Source organism: Kogia breviceps, chromosome 12 (assembly GCF_026419965.1).
Source record: "Kogia breviceps isolate mKogBre1 chromosome 12, mKogBre1 haplotype 1, whole genome shotgun sequence".
Classification (NCBI taxonomy): Eukaryota; Metazoa; Chordata; class Mammalia; order Artiodactyla; family Physeteridae; genus Kogia; species Kogia breviceps.
In genome coordinates, this window is record NC_081321.1 from 30,508,412 (window position 1) to 30,530,537 (window position 22,126).

The 22,126-nt window shown below is 36.5% G+C and overlaps 1 protein-coding gene across 1 annotated transcript in view; it reads right to left on the bottom strand.

The window, feature by feature from the left end:
• CPNE8 (copine 8) overlaps positions 1 to 22,126 on the bottom strand; it is a 249,780-nt gene that overhangs the window by 199,389 nt on the left and 28,265 nt on the right. Inside the window, 1 exon segment of the mRNA XM_059082256.2 lies at positions 280 to 320. Within this exon segment, the coding sequence (XP_058938239.1) occupies positions 280 to 320 (41 nt within the window).

Consider the following 22,126-nt stretch of genomic DNA (forward strand, 5'->3'; position numbering starts at 1 on the left):
TACCATATGGCTAATACAATGAGGTTTAATTTAAAACTGAACTGTCCTACATTGCAGTCATCTGCATTGTCATCTTATTCTCAAAATGCTAAGCAATTTCCTCCCTTTAGCCAGAGTACTGCCCAGGTAGATGAGAACGCAGGGACTGAGACTATACTCCATCTTGCTTTCTAGGCTTTAAAACAAATATTTAAATAAGAACTATGATTATCATACAACTTTTTGCAAAATCAAGTAAAATAAGTAGACTATTTCAAAAAGCAAGTAACAGATACTTACTTGGATCAGATTTAGAAAATGTGTCTCTGTCAAGAAGATTTCTGTTGAATAAAAGAGAAAATGTTAGATGAATATAATACCAAAATATTTTATATAAATATAAATGTATATATACATGAATGATGACTTGAAAGTTCCAAAAGTTAAATTTGTGCTTCATATTCATCCTCCATTAATTGGTAATAATTTATAATAGCTAAATTACATTTTTATGTTTAATACTTATGATAAAAATCTCATGTTTACACTGTTGTATTCTTCCACCAGGACTACCACTCATGTGCATTTATCTGTACCGTGCTTGTTATTTGAAAGGCCTTTTTTCATATCAACCTTATAGCCTTTCATATTTCAGGTTCTTAAAAGTTACTCCTTCTATGGAATCACTATACACCGAGAAAATAAAAACACAGTCAACCGAACAGCACAGACAAAAAAAAAAAAAAAAAAAAAGGGACTACGCCTTCAAATATTCCCCAAAGAAACTATCAGACATGTTTATATTTAGAATTAAGTCAAAGACCACTAGTCAGAAATCATATTAAAATAATCCTTCTGTCCCCTAAGCAGATACTATGACTCCAGCAATGACTGGCAAACAGTAAATTTAAAACATTTCCATTTGAGAATATACTATGTTATATATTTATAGAGGTAGCTCTCTACTCACATGGAAATTCTCCAGCCCTTCCTATGTGTCTAGTTTTGCTCATTAAGTTTTCTAAAAAATGTAATTCAGCTCTTTCTTTCAGAGTTCATAAAAGTCAAGGAGAGATGACAGTGCAAATATTGCAGTGTGCTTGGGACTCAAAAAATGTTATACATTTAAAAGCAAAAAATGTGATTTTGGTGCCTTATTTATCTTAAAAAAAATAAAAACCCTACAATCTTTAACCACAAATACAAAATAATGGATTTCTCTCAACGATAAAGATAAATATTCTTAATCATAGACTTTACTTGCCACATTTCTTCTAGCCATTATGATCCATAACATACAGTAGGAAAGGTCAAAAACAAACAAACAAACAAAAAACCTTAGATCCTTTATAATATGAGGGGAAAAAAACTCCATAAACTCTTCATAACTTAGTCCCTGAACTTTGCAATTTAGCTTTCCCATTGCTATTTGACAATAAATTTCAGCTATAATTTGATCATATGAATAAAATAAACTATCTCTGACGAGATTTAATTCCCCAAAGACTACTATACTCAAAGTTATATGATTTTAAAAGTCTGTAAAAGGCAAATATTCTTACATGATAAGAATCACTGCAAAAGACCAGTGATTATCAAAATGCATAATAAAGTTAGGACTGATGACAGGAATGCAAGATTTTTTCCTCCCTAATATCCCTATAGAAACAAAGCACTTTCACATTACGTTAAAAGAGGGGTATTATTGTGAAGGCTATTGTATAAAAAAAAGAAAATAAGCTGAGGGTCAGAGAAACTGAGTAAAGGAATAAGAGCACACAGCCCAGTACAGAATATTCCAGTGAAGTCAACCTTTTGAATCTGATTTCCCTGTTCTTTACAAAATGCTACATTGTCTGGAGAAGTCAGGGAGAAATAACTTGTTTTCCTGACTGTTGGAAATGTAGAAGGCCTCCCATTATACCTACTCATTGAGCCACTAGAGTATGACATAAAATAAATTCCTGTTTATAGACTACTGTGAAAAGAGATGCCGCCTATGCTATGAACAAAGAGAACTAGGATAGGAGGCCAAACATAACTGTACCTAGTCACAGAAAAATATTTTTGTTTTCTATATAAAGCACTTTAAAAAACACACACACACCACCCCTCACCAGCTTTTATATAGGAAGGTTACTCTTCCCTCCACGAGGTTGTCTTTTGCTCGAGTTAGGATGCCTTTAACTTTATGCCTACAATTTTATAATGGAATGCTGAACTTGAACATTATAAAAATGCTGAACAGGTCTTTCTATTCTATAAACCTTGATGTAGCTAAAACAAGGGAGAGCAAACTCCTGAAAATAAATTATGGAGAAATACAGTGCATTAGTCAGAAAACTTACCTGAAGTAATAACCTAATGAAAAATTTACTCTGGGGCTTCCCTGGTGGCACAGTGGTTGAGAGTCCACCTGCCGATGCAGGGGACACGGGTTCGTGCCCCGGTCCGGGAAGATCCCACATGCCGCTGAGTGGCTGGGCCTGTGAGCCATGGCCGCTGAGCCTGCACGTCCGGAGCCTGTGCTCCGCAACGGGAGAGGCCACAACAGTGAAGAGGCCCGCGTACCGCAAAAAAAAAAAAAAAAGCACACAATAACACAATATATTTGTTTTAGGGAATAAATCTTCAAACTGAAGGTATGAAGTGAGTTCCAAAAAGCTACTTGTGGTCAGCAGAACTTAGACAACATGTAACGAGGCTTCACTGCTGTACCTGAGTGGAATTGTTCTATTTAATTTTTAATAAGAACAAAAATATAGCTTATAAATAGAGCCAAATAAAAAACTGTTCAATTTAATTTTCCATATGAACAAAAATATAGCCTATAAATAGAGCCAAACAATGCTTTATCATTTTACAAACACAGTCCAGCATAAATTTTCTACATGTGCACAGAGAACCACGTCTCTGCATAAATATAACTGCCTCTGAGAATTGTTCTGTATCTATAAACATAATGACTCTGGGTTTAATTAAAAGTTAGGAAATGATTAGAGGACTTTTATTTACCTGTTATTCAACTTAGTCTCAGGATCAACTGACCTCCTGCAAGGTCTTTACTAAATATTGCTTAGGCAACCACAGAACCTAGTTGGCACATAAGCAAAGGTCCATACGAATGAACGGTTTTAGTATCCAATCAAAAGCATCAGCATTTTCACTTTAGGTATGATGAGGTCTTTTATTATGGAAAAAAGAGTAGAAGAGGAAGGTGGCATATTAGATCTTTGCCCTAATAAGTAACCGTTTAACTGAAAAAAACCTGAGTGAGGAAATTATAAACATGCCCCATGTCACTGGGTCATGTCTAGGGCCCTTACCTTGGGCATTATATTGTCTTAAGGACTGGAATTAAGTAGTTCTTGGCATGCATATATATATAAAAAATATATATAATACATATTATATAACATATATTACATGAATATAATATAGTATATATATTATATATATATTTTTAATGCATATAACACAAAAAAAATCGTTTTCTGAGTTTTTTAAATAACGACAGGGAAATCAAAACTTGTTTTGAGCAACTGAAAGGAAATTTATCGAATCTTTGGAAGTGACTTGAATGCAATATTTAATTCTCTACGACTCATTTATGCATTATTTTTATTCTTTGAACAAATATTATAGTTGGAAATGTAGCATGCAAATTTAAGGAAAAAAATATTTTCCTGAACCTAAAATTTCTATGGCAAACAGAAACACTGTACTGAAAAACACTGGGGAAACACTGTACTGAAAAAGAAAAACTTTAGAAATGAAAAAAAATCAAGTATTTTGAAATTGAAGCTTACTAAAAAGCCAGAATTAGCTAGAATCTAAGACATCAAGTAATTCTAAAGGGTAGGATCATTGGAAAGTACTTAACAAATTTATCAGCTTTCAAGAAAGTAAGAATAGACATTCAGGTTTGAAGATGCACAAATAGACTAAAATTTCAGCTCAGCAGCAGCCACCTTTTTCATAGCCTGAGCATACAAGTAGAACTTTATCGTGTATGATATATATTACTCAATGAAAACTAGGAATAAAATAAACTTTATTTTTCAGTTTTTGCTGAAAATGGTTGTTTTAAAGTATTTATTTATTAGTACTGTTGAGCTGAAAAGGTCAGTAATAAAACATACAGTTTCAAGCTTTGCCTGGGTTGAATTTGGTATATATACTAAAAGAATTTGAGGGGAAGATAATTAATGGTGAACATTTTTCTGTATTCACCTATGATTGATATTCTTGAAATTTACTTAAAGGAAACTCAGGACTTTTCACAATCTGACATGTCAGAGCTCTGTTTGCCTGATCTAAGGTAAACAGAAGAACTCTTTGGTTTGAAGTAATATGTATGGTTAACTCAGGGTGATATAAGCTTTTAGGAAAAAAGATGGGTTTTACAAAACCCAATCCCTGATTTCAGCCAAAGAAGAGAAACATTTATGTTAAAAATGGGAAGGATAAAAGAAACTGAGAACAGAATATGAGTCTTCTTAAAAACCTAAAATTTGGGCTTCCCTGGTGGCGCAGTGGTTGAGAGCCCGCCTGCCGATGCAGGGGACGCGGGTTCGTGTCCCGGTCCGGGAAGATCCCACATGCCGTGGAGCGGCTAGGTCCGTGAGCCATGGCCGCTGAGCCTGAGCGTCCGGAGCCTGCGCTCCGCAACGGGAGAGGCCACAACAGTGAGAGGCCCGCGTACCACAAAAAAAAAAAAAAAAAAACCTAAAATTTATGTACAAACCTAATTTCATTATATTCTCCGCAGTCTTGTAGCCTCTCTATTTCCTATCTCAGTAAGTGGCAACAACGGAAGGCAGAATTATGGCCCCCCAAACATATCAGGTCTTAATCTCTGGGTCCTATTAATGTGCCCCTTATTTCGGGGAAAAAAGGTCTGTGCAGATGTGATTAAATTATTGATCTGTAATACAGCATTTATCCTGGATTATCTGGGTGGGCCCTAAATGCAATCAATCACATATCCTAATAAGAAGGCAGAGGAAGATATGACACAGAGGAGAGAGTGATGTAAACAGAGCAGAGAGAGATGTGTGGGCTCTAGCCTTGAAGACCCAAATGATGAAGCCACAAGCCAAGGCATGCCAGCAGCCACAAGAAGCTGAAAAAGAGCAAGGAATGGCTTTTCCACCAGAACCCCCAGAGGGAAAGCAGACCTATCAACATCTTGGTTTCAGCCAAGTGACACTCTATTTACACTTCTGGCTTCCAGAACTGTAAGAATAAATTTCTGTGGTTTTAAGTCAACAAGTTTGTGATAATTTGTTACAACAGCTACAGGAAACTAATACAGCAACAGGGTTCAACCCATCTCTCTTCCAAGCAAGACTCCAATCATCCTTCCCCTCCATCTCCTTCTGCTAATGCTTCCCCCACCTTGGCTTCTGCTTCCAAGCCCCAACTACATCCCAGACCTTAGAGCTAGCTCTTAACTGGTCTTCCTGCCTCCTGTCTCCCAGTTCATTCACCCAGATGTCTCCAAGAGAAAGTTCTCTACAGTAAAACCTGACCAAATGGCTCCCCTGCATAAAACCCACTACCAACAAAAACTGGTAACATAACACTATATACCTGCTACATTTTGATCCCGGCTTTATCTCTAGCTGCACTTCTATCCGTATTCCGTATCATAGACTCTGTTCCAGACATTTTGGATTTTTTACAGTCCCTTAATCTAATATTGCTTCATATTTCTGTACTATTAATTTACCCTGTCCCTAAAATTTCCTCAGCAACCTCATTTCTGCTAGGAAATGTGAATTCCTCTTTCAGCCTTTCCTCATTGTCATCCCCCGAGAAGGTAGAACTGATTATTCCCTCCGTCTGCTCCATCATACCCAATGTGAACCTATGTCACAAATTCCTCAATTACTATTTATTTACTAAGCTGGGCGCCAGGCACTGGGCTGAGCACTTAATTTTTTTAATATTTAATATTTAAAATTTTATTCAAAATTTTGCAATCTTCATACTTAAAAACAGGCAGGCCTTACCTCTTATAGCGGCACAGCTAATGCCACCACTAGCTTCTTTTTGTGTGCTGAGCACTTTATTTATTTATTTTAACAACTTTATTGGAGTAACATTGCTTTATAATAGTGTGTTACTTTCTGTTTTATAACAAAGTGAATCAGTTATACATATACATATATCCCCATATCTCTTCCCTCTTGCATCTCCCTCCCTCCCACCCTCCGTATCCCACCACTCTAGGTGGTAACGAAGAACCGAGCTGATCTCTCTGTGCTATACAGCTGCTTCCTACTAGCTATCTATTTTACATTTGGTAATGTATATATGTCCATGCCACTCTCTCATTTTGTCCCAGCTTACCCTTCCCCCTCCCCATATCCTCAAGTCCATTCTCCAGTAGGTCTGTGTCTTTATTCCCATCTTGCCCCTAGGTTCTTCATGACCACTTTTTTTGTTGTTATTTAGGTTCCATATATGTGTGTTAGCATATGGTATTTCTTTTTCTATTTCTGACTTACTTCACTCTGTATGACAAACTACAGGTCCATCCACCTCACTACAAATAACTCAACTTTGTTTCTTTTTATGGCTGAGTAATATTCCATTGTATATATGTGCAACATCTTCTTTATCCACTCATCTGTTGATGGACACTTAGTTTGCTTCCATGTCCTGGCTATTGTAAATAGAGCTGCAATGAACATTGTGGTACATGACTCTTTTTGATTTATGGTTTTCTCAGGGTATATGCCCAGTAGTGGGATTGCTGGGTTGTATGGTGCTTCTATTTTTAGTTTTTTAAGGAACTTTCATACTGTTCTCCATAGTGGCTGTATCAACTTACATTCCCACCAACAGTGCAAGAGGATTCCCTTTTCTCCACACCCTCTCCAGCATTTATTGTTTGTAGATTTTTTGATGATTGCCATTCTGACTGGTGTGAGATGATATCTCATTGTACTTTTGATTTGCATTTCTCTAATGATTAATGATGTTGAGCATTCTTTCATGTGTTTGTTGGCAATCTGTATATCTTTGGAGAAATGTCTATTTAGGTCTTCTGCCCATTTTTGGATTGGGTTGTTTGTTTTTTTGATATTGAGCTGCATGAGCTGCTTGTAAATTTTGGAGATTAATCCTTTGCCCATTGCTTCACTTGCAAATATTTTCTTCTATTCTGAGGGCTGTCTTTTCATCTTGTTTATGGTTTCCTTTGTTGTGCAAAACCTTTTAAGTTTCATTAGGTCCCATTTGTTTTTGTTTTTATTTCCATTTCTCTAGGAGGTGGGTCAAAAAGGATCTTGATGTGTTTTATGTCACAGAGTGTTCTGCCTATGTTTTCCTCTAAGAGTTTGATAGTGTCTGGCCTTACATTTAGGTCTTTAATCCATTTTAAGTTTATTTTTGTGTATGGTGTTAGGGAGCATTCTAATTTCATACTTTTACATGTAGCTGTCCAGTTTTCCAAGCACCACTTATTGTAGAGGCTGTCTTTTCTCCACTGTACATTCTTGCCTCCTTTATCAAAGATAAGGTGACCATATGCGTGTGGGTTTATCTCTGGGCTTTCTATCCTGTTCCATTGATCTATATTTCTGTTTTTGTGCCAGTACCATACCGTCTTAATTGCTGTAGCTTTGTAGTATAGTCTGAAGTCAGGGAGCCTGATTCCTCCAGCTCCATTTTTCTTTCTCAAGAGTGCTTTGGCTATTCGGGGTCTTTTGCATTTCCATACAAATTGTGAAATTTTTTGCTCTAGTTCTGTGAAAAATGTCAGTGGTAGTTTGATAGGGATTGCACTGAATCTGTAGATTGCTTTGGGTAATAGAGTCATTTTCACAATGTTGATTCTTCCAATCCAAGAACATGGTATGAGCACTTTAAATAAATAATTTTATTTAATCTTCACCATAATGCTAATAAGTAGCAATTATTATCCAAATCCATTTTCCAGGTGAGATAGTAAAATTCAGAGAGGTTAAATAATGTGGACAAAGTTGCAAGAATACTAAATGCTTAAGATGCATTTTTGTAAATTTTTGACTGATTTATAATTTTGATTTTGACTTTCAATTTTTGTATTGGTTATATTGACTATTTGTCCACATTACTGAGTATAAAATGAAATGAACTGCAAACAGTGTTATCATACCACTCATCATTGTTTTCCAAGCTCTATCAAATATATTATAAAATGAAAGTAAGACACAGTACAGGAAAGAGGAAAATTATCATTACGTGCAAAAGATTTAATTCTGTACCCAGAAAAAAGTAAGATAATTAATTAATAAAATCTTTCAAAATTAACAGGATAATTCAGTAAAGTGGTTAGAGGCATGATGAATACATAAAGGTCAGTAATGTTCCTGAGTACCAAATGTTAACAATTGTCGTATCCAATTTGGACTTTTTGGTAGTTATCTGTTGCCTTCAATTGCTGAAGTCTGTGAGGGCTGTGCGATTCTCTTACACTATCACTTCACTCCCAAATGCTGTTACCATGAAAACAAGTCTCAGATCAAATTCTGCCAAAGGCACATTCATTAGCAAGTGGGACTCAAAACAGTCACACAATATGCTCTATGTTTACTCAAGTTCCAACTCTCTGTGCTTTCAGGCATTCAGAACAGCACCTTAAGACAGATGGGACAATCTTCTGTTGACAAGATTCATCTAACCTTCTGGTCAAATCATGGTAGAGAATCCTCTAAACATTCTGTGCCCATGACCCAAGAAGTCCCTAGGTTTAGGGCACCACTCCAAAAGGTATAATCACAGGATTCTCTAGGTTCATATGCCCTGTTCATTTGTGGAATATTTCTAGCCAATCTGCATATATATATTTTTAATAACAGCTTTACTCAGATATAATTCCCAGACCATACAATTCACCCTTTAAAAGTGTACAATTCAGTTGTTTATAGTATATTCAAAGAGTTATGCAGGCTTCCCTGGTGGCACAGTGGTTGAGAGTTCGCCTGCCAATGCAGGGGACACGGGTTCGTGCCCCAGTCTGGGAAGATCCCACAGGCCGCAGAGCAGCTGGGCCCGTGAGCCATGGCCGCTGAGCCTGTGCATCCGGAGCCTCTGCTCCACAACAGTGAGAGGCCCACGTACCGCAAAAAAAAAAAAAAAAAAAAAAAAAAAAAAAAAAAAAAAAAAAGTTATGCAATCATCACCACTATCTAATTTTAGAACATTTTCACCACCACCACCACCCCCAAAAAACTCTACCAATTAGTAGTCACTCCCAATTCCAACTCCTCCAACCCTTGGTAACCACCAATATACTTTCTGTCTCTAAGCATTTGCCTATTCTGTATATTTCATATAAATGAAATTATACAATATATGGCCTTTTGTGACTAGTTTCTTTTACCTAGCATAATGTTTTTAAGGTTCATCCATGTTATGGCAAGTATCAGTATCTTTACTTTTTATAGCCAAATAATATTCCATTGTATGGATATATCCCATTTTGTTCCTTAAATGATACATATTTGGGTTGTTTCCACTTTTGGCTATCATCCATAATGCTGCCTTAAACATTTACATATAGGTTTTTGTGTGAACATAGAATTTCAGTTCTCTTGGATATATACCTACAAGTGGAATTTCTGGCTCATATAGTAACACTATTTTTAACATTTTGAGAAACTGCCAAACTATTTTTCAAAGTAGTTGCACCATGTTACATTCCTACCAACAATGTATGAGGGTTCCAATTTCTCCATATCCTCTCTAGTACTTATTACTGTCTTTTTTATTATAATCATCTAGTGGTATAAAGTGGTCAATTCACATATCTGATCACCATACACATCACTAGTAAGAAAAAAAAGTCATTTCTGACATACACAGTAATTACAAAACCCTCTGGTGCTTATCAAGGGTAAAAATCATAGAATAGTTTCAGAGTAGGCATTTCTTAAGTGTGGGCTCCCAGTTAGACTACAAATACTAACACAGCACATCCTAAATATGTAAGATACTGATTAAGATACGTCAGATTTAACACTACAATCTAACACAAACATCTAAATCACACTGCCTCTGCTGAAATATTTTAAAGTAAATTATAGAAAATATAACACCAAACAGAATCAATTAGGGAAAAATGGAAGAAAATGTAAGATACTATTTTTAAAACCTTGGCATGAAGAATACTTTCTACGCTTTACACTAAGCTCGGAGAAAATATTAACTTATTTGATAATGAACTCATTTTAAACGTCTATTCAAAAATGGTATAATAATAAAAGTTAAAACATATTGTTACATATATAATAGATGATAGATAAAATGTTAAAACTATAAATATACGAAACATTCTCTAAATTAATGAAAAATATATAAATACTTCAAAAGAAAAATGGGCTACATAAGTGAATAGACATTTTACAAGAGAAGCAATACAGTTAGTCATTGAACATATTACATGAAGTTCATCTCAATAGTAAGCAATGACATGAAAATTAAATAAATAAGAATGTCCTATGATATAGATAAATATTAGCTGCATGAATTAAGACTCATTTAGTTGTAAGTGACACAAAACAAGGAAATTTATAATGAAAGTATGGAGATGTTTTATGGAGGCAAGTTAAGAACATAACTGACCCAATGGAAAGAACTAAAACAAGGACAGACCCCCAAAGACCTGGTAAATCAGCAGAGACCAGCACCACAAGGCAATAAGCAAGGCTACAGGGACAACAGGCAGCAAGACCACATGCCAGGCCCTGCAGCAAAAGGGCATTACTGGGCAGATAAAGATGGCAGAATAGGAGGACTGAAGCTCACCATCCCCCACAAACACATCAAAAATACATTTACATGTGGAACAATTCACATGGAAAACTAACTGGAAACTGGCAGAAGAACTCCTATACAACCAAAGCTATAAGAAACATTTCCACATAACAAGATAGGAAGAAAAAAAAGGATAAGGTTGGGACCTCTGGACCTGAGAGGAATGTGAAAGGAAGAGAAGGTCCACATGGTGGACTCTCACCTGGAGAGCAAGCAGGTCAAGCCACAAATTGGATATCCCAGTCCTGGGGTCCTTCAGAGAGGAGACAAGACCCCATGGCTGCTGGAAGAAACATTGGGACAGATAGAAGAACTAGAAAAGCCTAGACTCTACTCACAAAGAGTGTACCTGTGCTGACTGCCCAATGATCAGGGCAGAGAGGGCTTTACACTGGTGGCCAACACCTTGCCATACTCCCCAATCCAAGTGAGAATACTCCAGCTCTGCTCACTCCACACAACAGCTTGGCAAGAGATCTGAGCCAGCCCTGGAAAAAGACTCGGTCAAGCTATGCAGGAAGAACTCAGGGGCCTAGGTGTGGTGTGGTGTGGTCCTGGTGGGGTGGCAGCAGCCACTGTGGGCCTAGGGTGTGGTCCTGGTGGGGTGCCAATGGCCATTGTCAGCACTTGCTGAGACACCACAAGCCTCACACTGTGGTCCTTCTTCAAGCCAAGAGAGTGCTCTGGCCCTACCCATTCCAAGCCACAGCTTCACGCTGGATCTTTGGCAGAAAAGTCCTGGGAGAAGACTGCCACAGAGGCAGCCCAGATCTCTGGCAGCAGCATGGCCACCTCAATTCCTGCAGCCACAATGCCTTGATGCCCAACCCCAGCCCAGCAAATGCTCGAGGCCCACCCACTCCTTGTTATAGACTTGTACTAGATCAAGGATAAACACAGTAAGGGAAGAGACATGACTTTGGGTTCCATCTGAGCAGAGCTGCAGATGTGTACGTAGCACATCAGACCTTGGTGAGGGTGAGTGCATGGGCCTCACTTGCTTCAGCAATCCCTTCCTTTGCTACAGGACAGGCACTCAAGGTTAATAAAGCCTGATCAGCCTGACCCTCAGGGATTCTACTCCAACAACTGAAGAGCACACCCCACCTCTGACAGGGCAGTGACAAACAAGAAGCAGAGAGGAAGTCCCACTTCACATACTAAAATGGCTCTAGATCCTCCAACACCAGCCACACACCCTATAGAGTTGACAGTGGCCAGCACACCCTGAGGAAAGACATGGCTGGCATCCATATCAAAGCTAGGCATCACACCAAAAGCACTAAACACACACAGTCTACACAGGGATGCTGCTACATAAAAACACCCTTTCAAGACCACGATAGATAACTGTTTCTCCTAAATTCACAGAGACAGAAAAGTTAGGTAAAATGAAAAGGCAGAGAAACTACTCTCAATTGAAACAGCAAAAGAAAACCCCTGAAAACACAATGAAACAGAGATAATCAGTCTACCAGATAATGAGTTCAAAAACTTGGTAATAAAAATGCTAACTGAATTAAGAAAGATTATTGATATAAAGGAAGATCATTTTAACAAGGAACTAGAAACTATAAAGGTGACCCAACCAAAAATAGATACTTCAATTTCTGAGATAAGAAGCAATGAATAGCCAACTAAATGACAAAGAAGAGTTCAAAAGCAATTTGGAAGACAGAATAATGGAAATCACCCAATGAGAACAGCAAATAGAAAGACAAATGAAGAAAATCAAGAGCAACGTACAAGATCTATGGAATAATATAAAACATGCCAAACTACACATAATAGGGGTTCCAGAAGGAGAAGAGAGAGCAAAAGCAATAAACAATTTATGTGAATTAATTATGGCTAAAAACTTCCCAAACCTAAAGAAGGAAACAGATATCCAGGTCCAGGAACCACAGAGGGTCACAAACCAGAAGGTCCCAAACCAGAAGAACCCAAACAGACCCACAACAAGACATATAATTAAAATTGCAAAAGTTAAAATAGAGAATTCTAAAGGATCAAGAGAAAACCACTCATATACAAGGGAACCCCCATAAGGCTATCAGCTGATTTCTCTACAGAAACATGGCAGGCCAGGAGGGCGTGGCACAATATAGTCAAAGTCCTGAAAAGGAAAAGCCTTCAACCTAGGATACTCTACCCAACAAGATTATAATTTAGAAAAGAAGGAGAGATAAAGAATTCTCAGACAAGCAAAAACTAAAAGAATTCAGCAATACTAAACCTGCCCTAAAAGAAATGTTGAATGGTTTTCTCTAAATGGAAAGAACTAAGAATCTATAAGAAAGGGAAAATCCCAACAGGAAGGGGCAAGTACATAATAGGAATTGGAGGGCACAGGGAGGGAAGGGAAGCTGGGACGAAATGAGAGAGTAGCATTGACATATATACACTACCAAATGTAAAATGGATGGCTAGTGAGAAGCTGCTGCATAGCACAAGGAGATCAACTCAATGCTTTGTGATAACCTAGAGGGATGGGATAGGAAAGATAGGAGGGAGGCTCAAGAGGGAGGAGATATGGGGATATATGTATACATATTGCTGATTCACTTTGTTATACAGCAGAAACTAACACAATATTGTAAATCATTTATATTCCAATAAAGATGTGAAAAAAAATAAACCAGTAGACAGATTAAAAAAAAACAAAACAAAAATTGTAAAAGCAACTATAGCTACAATAAACAGTAAAGGGATAAGCAAAGATGTAAAATATGACATCAAAAACATGAAACATGGAGAAGTGGAGTAAAAAATGTAGATCTTTTAGAATGTGTTTGAACTTGAATGATTATCAGTTTAAAGCAAGTACATATGATTATAGATCAAGATACATGAACCCCATGGTAACCACAAATCAAAAACCTAAAACAGATTCACAAAAACCAAAAAGAAAGGAACTCAATCATACTACAAAAGAAAATCATAAAACCTCAATGGGAAAAACAAAAAGAAGAGGAAATGAACAAAGAACCAAAAACAACTGGAAAACAAAAAATAAAAATGGCAATAAGTACATACCTATCAATAATTACTTTAAGTGTCAATGGACTAAATGCTCCAAACAAAAAAACATAGTGTCTTATTAGATAAAAAAATAAATTAATTTTAAAAGAACCTGCAATATGCTACCTACAAGAAATTCACTTCTGGGCTTCCCTGGTGGCGCAGTGGTTGAGAGTCCGCCTGCCGATGCAGGAGACACGGGTTCGTGCCCTGGTCCGGGAGGATCCCACATGCCGTGGAGCAACTGGGCCCGTGAGCCATGGCCGCTGAGCCTGTGCGTCCGGAGCCTGTGCTCCGCAACGGGAGAGGCCACAACAGTGAGAGGCCCGCATACCGCAAAAAAAAAAAAAAAAAAAAAAAAAAAAGAAATTCACTTCAGCACAAAAGACACACACAGAATGAAAGTGAGGTGACAGAAAAAGGTATTTAATGAAATGGAAATGAAAGAAAGCAGAAACAGCAATACTTATATAAAACAAAGAAGACTTTGAAATAAATACCTTAAAGAGAGACATTATTATAATTATATTATATTATATTATAAAGAGCATTATATTATGATAAAAAGATTGATAGAAGAAGAGAAAATGACACTCATTAACATATATGCACCCAGTACAGGAGCACCTAAATATATAAAGCAAATACTAACAGACATAAAGGAGAAATCGACAATAATACAATAAGAGTAGGAGATTTTAACACCCCACTTACATCAGTGGACAGATCATCAAGACAAAAAATCAGTCAGGCAAAAGAGGTCCAAAATCATACAATAGACCAGGTGGACTTAATGATATCTATAGGATATTACATCCAAAAAAAGAAGAATGCACATTCTTGTCAAGCATGTATGGAACATTCTCCAGGACAGACCACATACTCGGTCACAAAACAAGCCTCATCAAATTTAAGAGAATAGAAATATCAAGCCTCATTTCTGACCACAATGGTATGAAACTAGATATCAGCTATAGAAAGAAAAATGGGAAAAGAACAAACACATGGAGACTAAACAACATGCTACTAAAAAAAAAATCAATGAGTCAATGATGAAATCAAAAAAGAAATCAGAAAATGCCTAGAGACAAATGAAACAAAAACACTACTTTACAAAATCTATGGAATGTAGCAAAAGCAGTTCTAAGAGGGAAGTTCATAGTGACACAAGCCTTCTTCAAGAAACAAGAAAAATCTCAAATAAACAACCTAACCTACCACCTAAAAGAATTAGAAAAAGAACAAGCACAAAGCCAGAAGAAAAGAAATAATAAAGATCAGAGAGGAAATAAATGAAATAGAGATTTTTAAAAAACCATAGAAAAGATCAATAAAACCAAGAGCTGTTTTTTTGAAGATTAAAAAAAAAAAAAACCTGACAGATCTCTAGCCAGGCTCACCAGGAAGAAAGGGAAGATGCAAATTTTTAAAAAATAAGAAATGAAAGGTGAAAAATAGTAACCAATACCACAAAAATGCAAGAAAAAAAAAGACAGGAACATTATGAATATCTATATGCCAACAAAATGAACAACCTAGAAGAAATGGACAAATTTCTAGAAACATACAGCCTGCCAAGACTGAGTCAAGAAGAAAGAAACAATTTGAACAGACCAATCACTAGAAGTGAAATAGAATCTTTAATTTAAAAAATAAAACAAAACAAAACAAACAAACAAAACTCCCTGCAAACAAAAGTTCAGGACCAGATAGTTTCACTGGGGAGTTATACCAAACATATAAGGAAGCATTATACCTATCTTTCTCAAACCATCCCAAAAAACTGAAGAGGAAAGAATACTCCCAAATTCATTCTACAAGGCCACCATTACCATGACACCAAAACAAGACAAAGCCACAACAAAAAAAGAAAATTACAGGTCAATACTTTTGATGAATATAGATGCAAAAATCCTCAAAAAATTAGCAAACCAAATACAATACATAAAAAGGATCATACACCATGATCAAGTTGGATTCATTCCAGGATCATAAGGACAGTTCTACATTTGCAGATCAATCAACGTGATACAGCACATTAACAAAAGGAAAGACAAATACCACATGATCATCACAACAGATGCAGAAAAAGCATTTGACAAAATTCAAAATCCAATCATGATTAAAAACTCTCATCAAAGTGATTATAGAGGGAACATATCTCAACATGATAAATGCCACTTATGACAAACCCACAGTCAACATCATACTCTAGAGTGAAGAGCTAAAAGCCTTCCCACTAAATTCAGGAACAAAACAAGGATGCCCACTCTCACCTCTTCTATTTAAAACAGGATTGAAAGTCCTAGCCACATCAATCAGACAGGAAAAAGAAATTAAAAAGTATCAAAATAGGAAGGGAAGAGGTAAAACTGTCATTATTTACATGACATGATACTCTATATAGAAAACCCTAGTGTCCACACAAAAACAATTAGAACTAATAAATTACTTCAGCAAGGTAGCAAGATCCAAAATTAATACACAGAAATATCAGAAAGAGAAAGTTAAAAAATCCCATTTAAAATTGCATCAGAAAATATTTATGAATAAACTTAACCAAGGAACTGAAAGATCTAATATGAAAAACTATAAAACATTGATAAAGGAAATTAGAGATTATTCAAAAAATGGAAAGATACACCATGCTCTTAGATTGGAAGAATTAGTATTGTTGAAATATCCATACTACAAATTTAATGCAATCTACAAATTAATGCAGTCCCTATCTAAATACTCATGACATTTTTCACAGAACTAGAACAAATAATCCTAAAATTTCTATGGAACTACAAAAGGCCCCAAATTGCCAAAAATAATCCTGAGAAAAAAGAACAAAGCTGGAAATATAACCTTTCCAGACTTCACACTGTACTACAAAGCTACAGTAATCCAAACAGCGTGGTACTGGCACAAAAACAGACATATAGATCAAGGGAAGAGAATGCAGAGCAGAGAAATAAATCCACGCACCTATAATCAATTAATCTAAGACAAAGGAGGTAAGAATATACAGAGAAAAGACAGTCTCTTCAACAAGTGGTGTAGGGAAAGCTGGACATCTACATTTAAAGCAATGAAATTACAATATTTCCTCATACCATATACAAAAGTAAACTCAAAATGGTTTAAAGACCTAAATTTAAGACATGACACCACATAATACCTAGAAAAGAACATAGACAAAATATTCTCTGACATAAATCACAGCATTATTTTCTTAGATCTGTCTCTTAAGGCAAAAGAAACAAAAGCAAAAATTTAAAAATGGGGCCTAATCAAACTTAAAAGCTTTTGCACAGTAAAGGAAGCCATCACCAAAACAGAAAGACAACCTATGCAATGGGATAAAATATTTGCAAATGTGCAAGCAACAAGGGATTTATATTCAAAGCATACAAGCAGCTCATACAACTCAATATCAAAGAAACCCATCAACTCATTAAAAAAAAATGGGCAGAATACCTAAATATAAATTTTTCCAAAGAAGACATACAGATGGCTAACAGGTACATGAAAAGATGCTCAATATGGCAAATTATTAGAGAAATACAAATCAAAACCCTAATGAAGCATCACCTCACACCTGTCAAAATGGCTATCATCAAAAAGTCTACAAATAAAAAATGCTGGAGAGGATGTGGAGGAGAATCCTCATACACTGTTGGGTGGCAATGTAAATTGGTACAGCCACTATGGAGAATAGTATGGAAGTTCCTTAAAAAACTAAAAATAGAACTACCATATGATAGAGCAATTCCACTCCTGGGTATATATCCAGAAAAAATGAAAACTCTAATTCAAAAAGATACACGCAGGCTTCCCTGGTGGCGCAGTGGTTGAGAGTCCACCTGCCGATGCAGGGGACATGGGTTCGTGCCCCGGTCCGGGAAGATCCCACATGCCGCGGAGCGGCTGGGCCCGTGAGCCATGGCCGCTGAGCCTGCGCGTCCGGAGCCTGTGCTCCGCAACGGGAGAGGCCACAATAGTGAGAGGCCCACGTACTGAAAAAAAAAAAAAAGATACACGCACCTCAGGGTTCACAGCAGCATTATTTCCAATAGTCAAGACTTGGAAGCAGCCCAAGTCCAAGTGCCCATCAACAGACAATTAACTTAAGAAGACGTGAATATATATATATATATATGTATACTCAGCCATAAAAAAGAATGAAATATTGCCATTTGCAGCAACATAGATGGACCTAGAGAATATTATGCTTAGTGAAATAAGTCAGAGAAAGACAAATACTATATGATATCATTTTATGTGGAATCTAAAAAATAATATAAATAAATCTCTATACAATAGAGAAATCCACTCACAGATAGAAAACAAACTTATGGTCACCAAAAAGGACAAGGAGTGGGGGAGGGACAAATTAGGAGTATGGGATTAACAGAAACAAAGTACTATACATAAAATAGATAAGCAACAAGGATTTGTTGTATAGCATGGGAATTGTACCTAATATCTTGTAATGACCTATAATGGAATATTAACTGCAAAAAAAAAAAAGAAAACTGAATGACTATGCTCTATACCTGAAACTAACACAAGACTGTAAATCAACTATACTTCAGTATTTTAAAAAATGATATTTCTGCACCTTCCCAGGGGTATGTCAACAGCAACTTTTTAACAATATTGGTCAGGGCTCTGTGTAGACAGCAGTGAAAGATTTACTGGGATGGCAACTGAGGTCATTCACTCAGAGAGGTGCACTTGAGTTCCTCCTCTCCAGGCAGGGGGCACCACACTTGCAGAGAGAAAGCAAGTTTCAAGAATTAATATTTGGAGTGGAAAAACCCAGGAAAATACTGGATTTCCATCTTGTCTAAATGATCATAACACAGATATTAATGGACACATGTCATACATATGTATGTATATATTTAAACAAATGCACAGAGATATCTGGTTGGTACGAACTATCACTGGGTAAAATATGGGGTTATGAGTACATTCTCCTTTGTTGTTTTCAATGCTATTCAGTTTTTTTGTGTGTGTTTTTACAATGAGCATGAGCACTTTTTCAAAAATTATAGATGTTTTTATAGTCTTCACTATCTTCATGATGTGCTCCACTGTTTTCCAACTATTTCTGTTGAATGCCACTATAAAAATGAGAGCTCTTGCTAAGAGATGGGGAATGTCTATCCTCATTTATAATGCAAAGCACAGAGAGATTAACTAATTTATCTGAACTCTCATGGTTGGTAATATATGGACCTGCAGTTTAAATCCAGATCTTTGCATCTCTAAACTTGTGCTGTGCTCAATACATTACACCATTTCCCTAATTACGTTACAACACTTGAGATTGTGTATGTATCATCATTTTCCTCAATCTCTCCTGCTGCCTACTCTAAAAGCAGTAACCACTTTTCAGCTCACTTGCCAACAGCTAGGTGGGCAATGAGTTTCACATATTTTAAACAATTAGCTAGATTAGCAGTCTTTCAGAGTTTATTACTTTTCTCAGAGTCAATGCATGAAGCATGCCTGTAGGTAACAATCACCTGTCCAAAAACTAAGAGCTGATGACTGTGATAGATCCACAAATCACCACCAAGTAGAAAGCTGTAGACTAACATTACTCTGCCCAATATCAGTTCAAACGTTGCTGCCTTCCAAAAACCACTCCCAAATTATGTTGGTCACATCCCTAGGTTTTCCAACTCTTTGTTTCTTTGTCTATTAGCTGTTAAGCAATATATTGTTTCTATGTGGGGAAAAAGTAATGTGTCTTCAGGCTCAACACTTCAAAAGAAAATCTTTATCTATATGCAAAGTTGTTTTTGGCAGCCCTCTTTAAGATTTATCAATCAATACATAGGCTAATTCCAATGTGAAAAATAATATTCCTATAAAGGTAAGACTAGGTTGGCAGAATTTTGTTTTGTTTTGTCCTCCAGATTTTAAGTAATATCTTCTGTAATTTCTTTGGATCATTGATCATTGGACAAATCAAATGTCTTTAAGAGCAATCTGAGCTTTGCAGAATCAACATCAGAATTTAAACAGAAAAAGGAATTAATCTGGAAAGGAAATTTATTTGTAAGCATAAAGGGCCAGCTGAGATAGGGAGATTGAAAATCATTTTCTAATATGCACTTGTTACCCTTGTCACAGATAATTAGACCAGAAATTTGCTCCAACTCAAAAATACTCTTCTAGAAAAGAAAAAAGAAAAGAAAAGCTCAAAAGTAACTATGAACCCATGCTACCATTCCTAAAAATAACTGAGTGAAAACAGACACAAATCTCCTTATTTGGTCATGTCTTTTTCATCTAGACTTTATACAATTGATTTTTTTTAATCAAATGCTGTTACATTCTTTCCTGCATTGGTGCCTACCAATCATGGTTCCCATTCATGTGGGATTCTCGACTTTCCTTTCTTCAACTTTACATTGAATAAATAATTATCAAGCACTTTCTTTATACAACATACTGTACTAGATACTAAGAAAAAGGTGAATAAGACACATTCCTGTCCTATAGGAATTTATAATTAACAATCATCTGATATTCTTTCAAAAGTTTATTCAACAAATACCAAATTACTAAGTGACAGAAAAAGGATTTGTTGTTGGAGACTGTGATATGAACACGTGAGCTCAAGGCCCTTGTTATTTATATTCCATCAAGGGGACAGATTTGAAAACAAGTATGTACAATAAAATGTGGAATGTATATAATATATTCCTTACAGATTATAGAAAAGGAGGAATGGTCAATTATCTCTGATAGATCAGGAAAAGTCTTCTTAGTGAGAGAGATGCTTGAACTATCAGTAGAGTCTATAGAGTGAGATAACAAAGTGAGGCAGAACTACTCCCAAAAGAACAAAGGTGTGAGCATAATGGTTCCCTCAGGAAATGCAAGTGGTCTGAAATGGCATATAGTTTCACAGAAAATTTAGACAGGAAAGTAGGGAGAAAGAACGAGGTAGGACATGGAGTGAAAGAAATGAAGCTGAAAAGCTAGGTCAGTGTTTGGAAGATCCAGATGTACTTATTACCCAGGCAATTAAAGGGTTGTAAGCAAAAGAGCAAGAGTATGATGATATCTGCCCACTTTGAACAGGGCTATAGCAGCCCAATGTAAAGGATTCACAGCAGGAAGGAGGAGGTTGGCCAAAGCAAGATGTGAGGTGGAAGAGTCAAGGAACTTGTGCCATGGTCTCTACAGGAGTCAGGCCTGAAACTGCTCAGAAGTAGAGTTGTCAGCCGTGTAAAAGAGATAATAGCCAGGACATGGAAGCAACCTAAGTGTCCATCATCGGATGAATGGATAAAGAAGATGTGGCACATATATACAATGGAATATTACTCAGCCATAAGAAGAAACAAAATTGAGATATTTGTAGTGAGGTGGATGGACCTAGAGTCTGTCATACAGAGTGAAGTAAGTCAGAAGGAGAAAAACAAATACTGTATGCTAAAACATATATATGGAATCTAAGAAAAAAAAAAGCATGGACTTGAGGATATGGGGAGGGGGAAGGGTAAGCTGGGACAAAGTGAGAGAGTGGCATGGACATATATACACTACCAAATGTAAAATAGATAGCTAGTGGAAAGTAGCTGCATAGCACAGGGAGATCAGCTCTGTGCTTTGTGACCACCCAGAGGGGTGGGATAGGGAGAGTGGGAGGGAGGGAGACACAAGAGGGAAGAGATATGGGAACATATGTATATGTATAACTGAATCACTTTGTTATAAAGCAGAAACTAACACACCATTGTAAAGCAATTATACTCCAATAAAGATGTTAAAAAAAAAGGTATTATCAGTCTTATTTTATAGTTGTGAAAATTTAGGTTTAGTTATGTAAAGGAAAAACAGAGATAATGTAGAAGCACAAGAGGCAAAAAGTGAGGGCTGGAGGCTCGACTGGCAGGAATTATTCTAGGGTAGTGGGGCATAGAGAAAATGGTGGGGAGGACTTATTCCCTTGTAGGGAAGGAAACTGGCATTCTCAGGAGTGCCCATAGGTAATTTGGAAAATGTCTGAAGCACTTCTGATGATCATAACCCTCGTGTAGAATAGCCAGTTTAGACCATGCTCTCCCCAAAATGAAAGTGGTATAACCACATAATAATTTTATTTTTTAAATCACAGCATTTTATATGTGTGCTGAAAATGTTCATCAATCATCATCATCATCATCATGTGTTAAAACTATTTCATCCATTTATTGTCCTCATTGAAATAAAGTAGCTTTATAATTTTTTTAAATTTATACTTAGGACCACTACCGAGTCAGTGTCTCTGAAAAAAAAAAAACCAGGACCTAAACATTTTAGG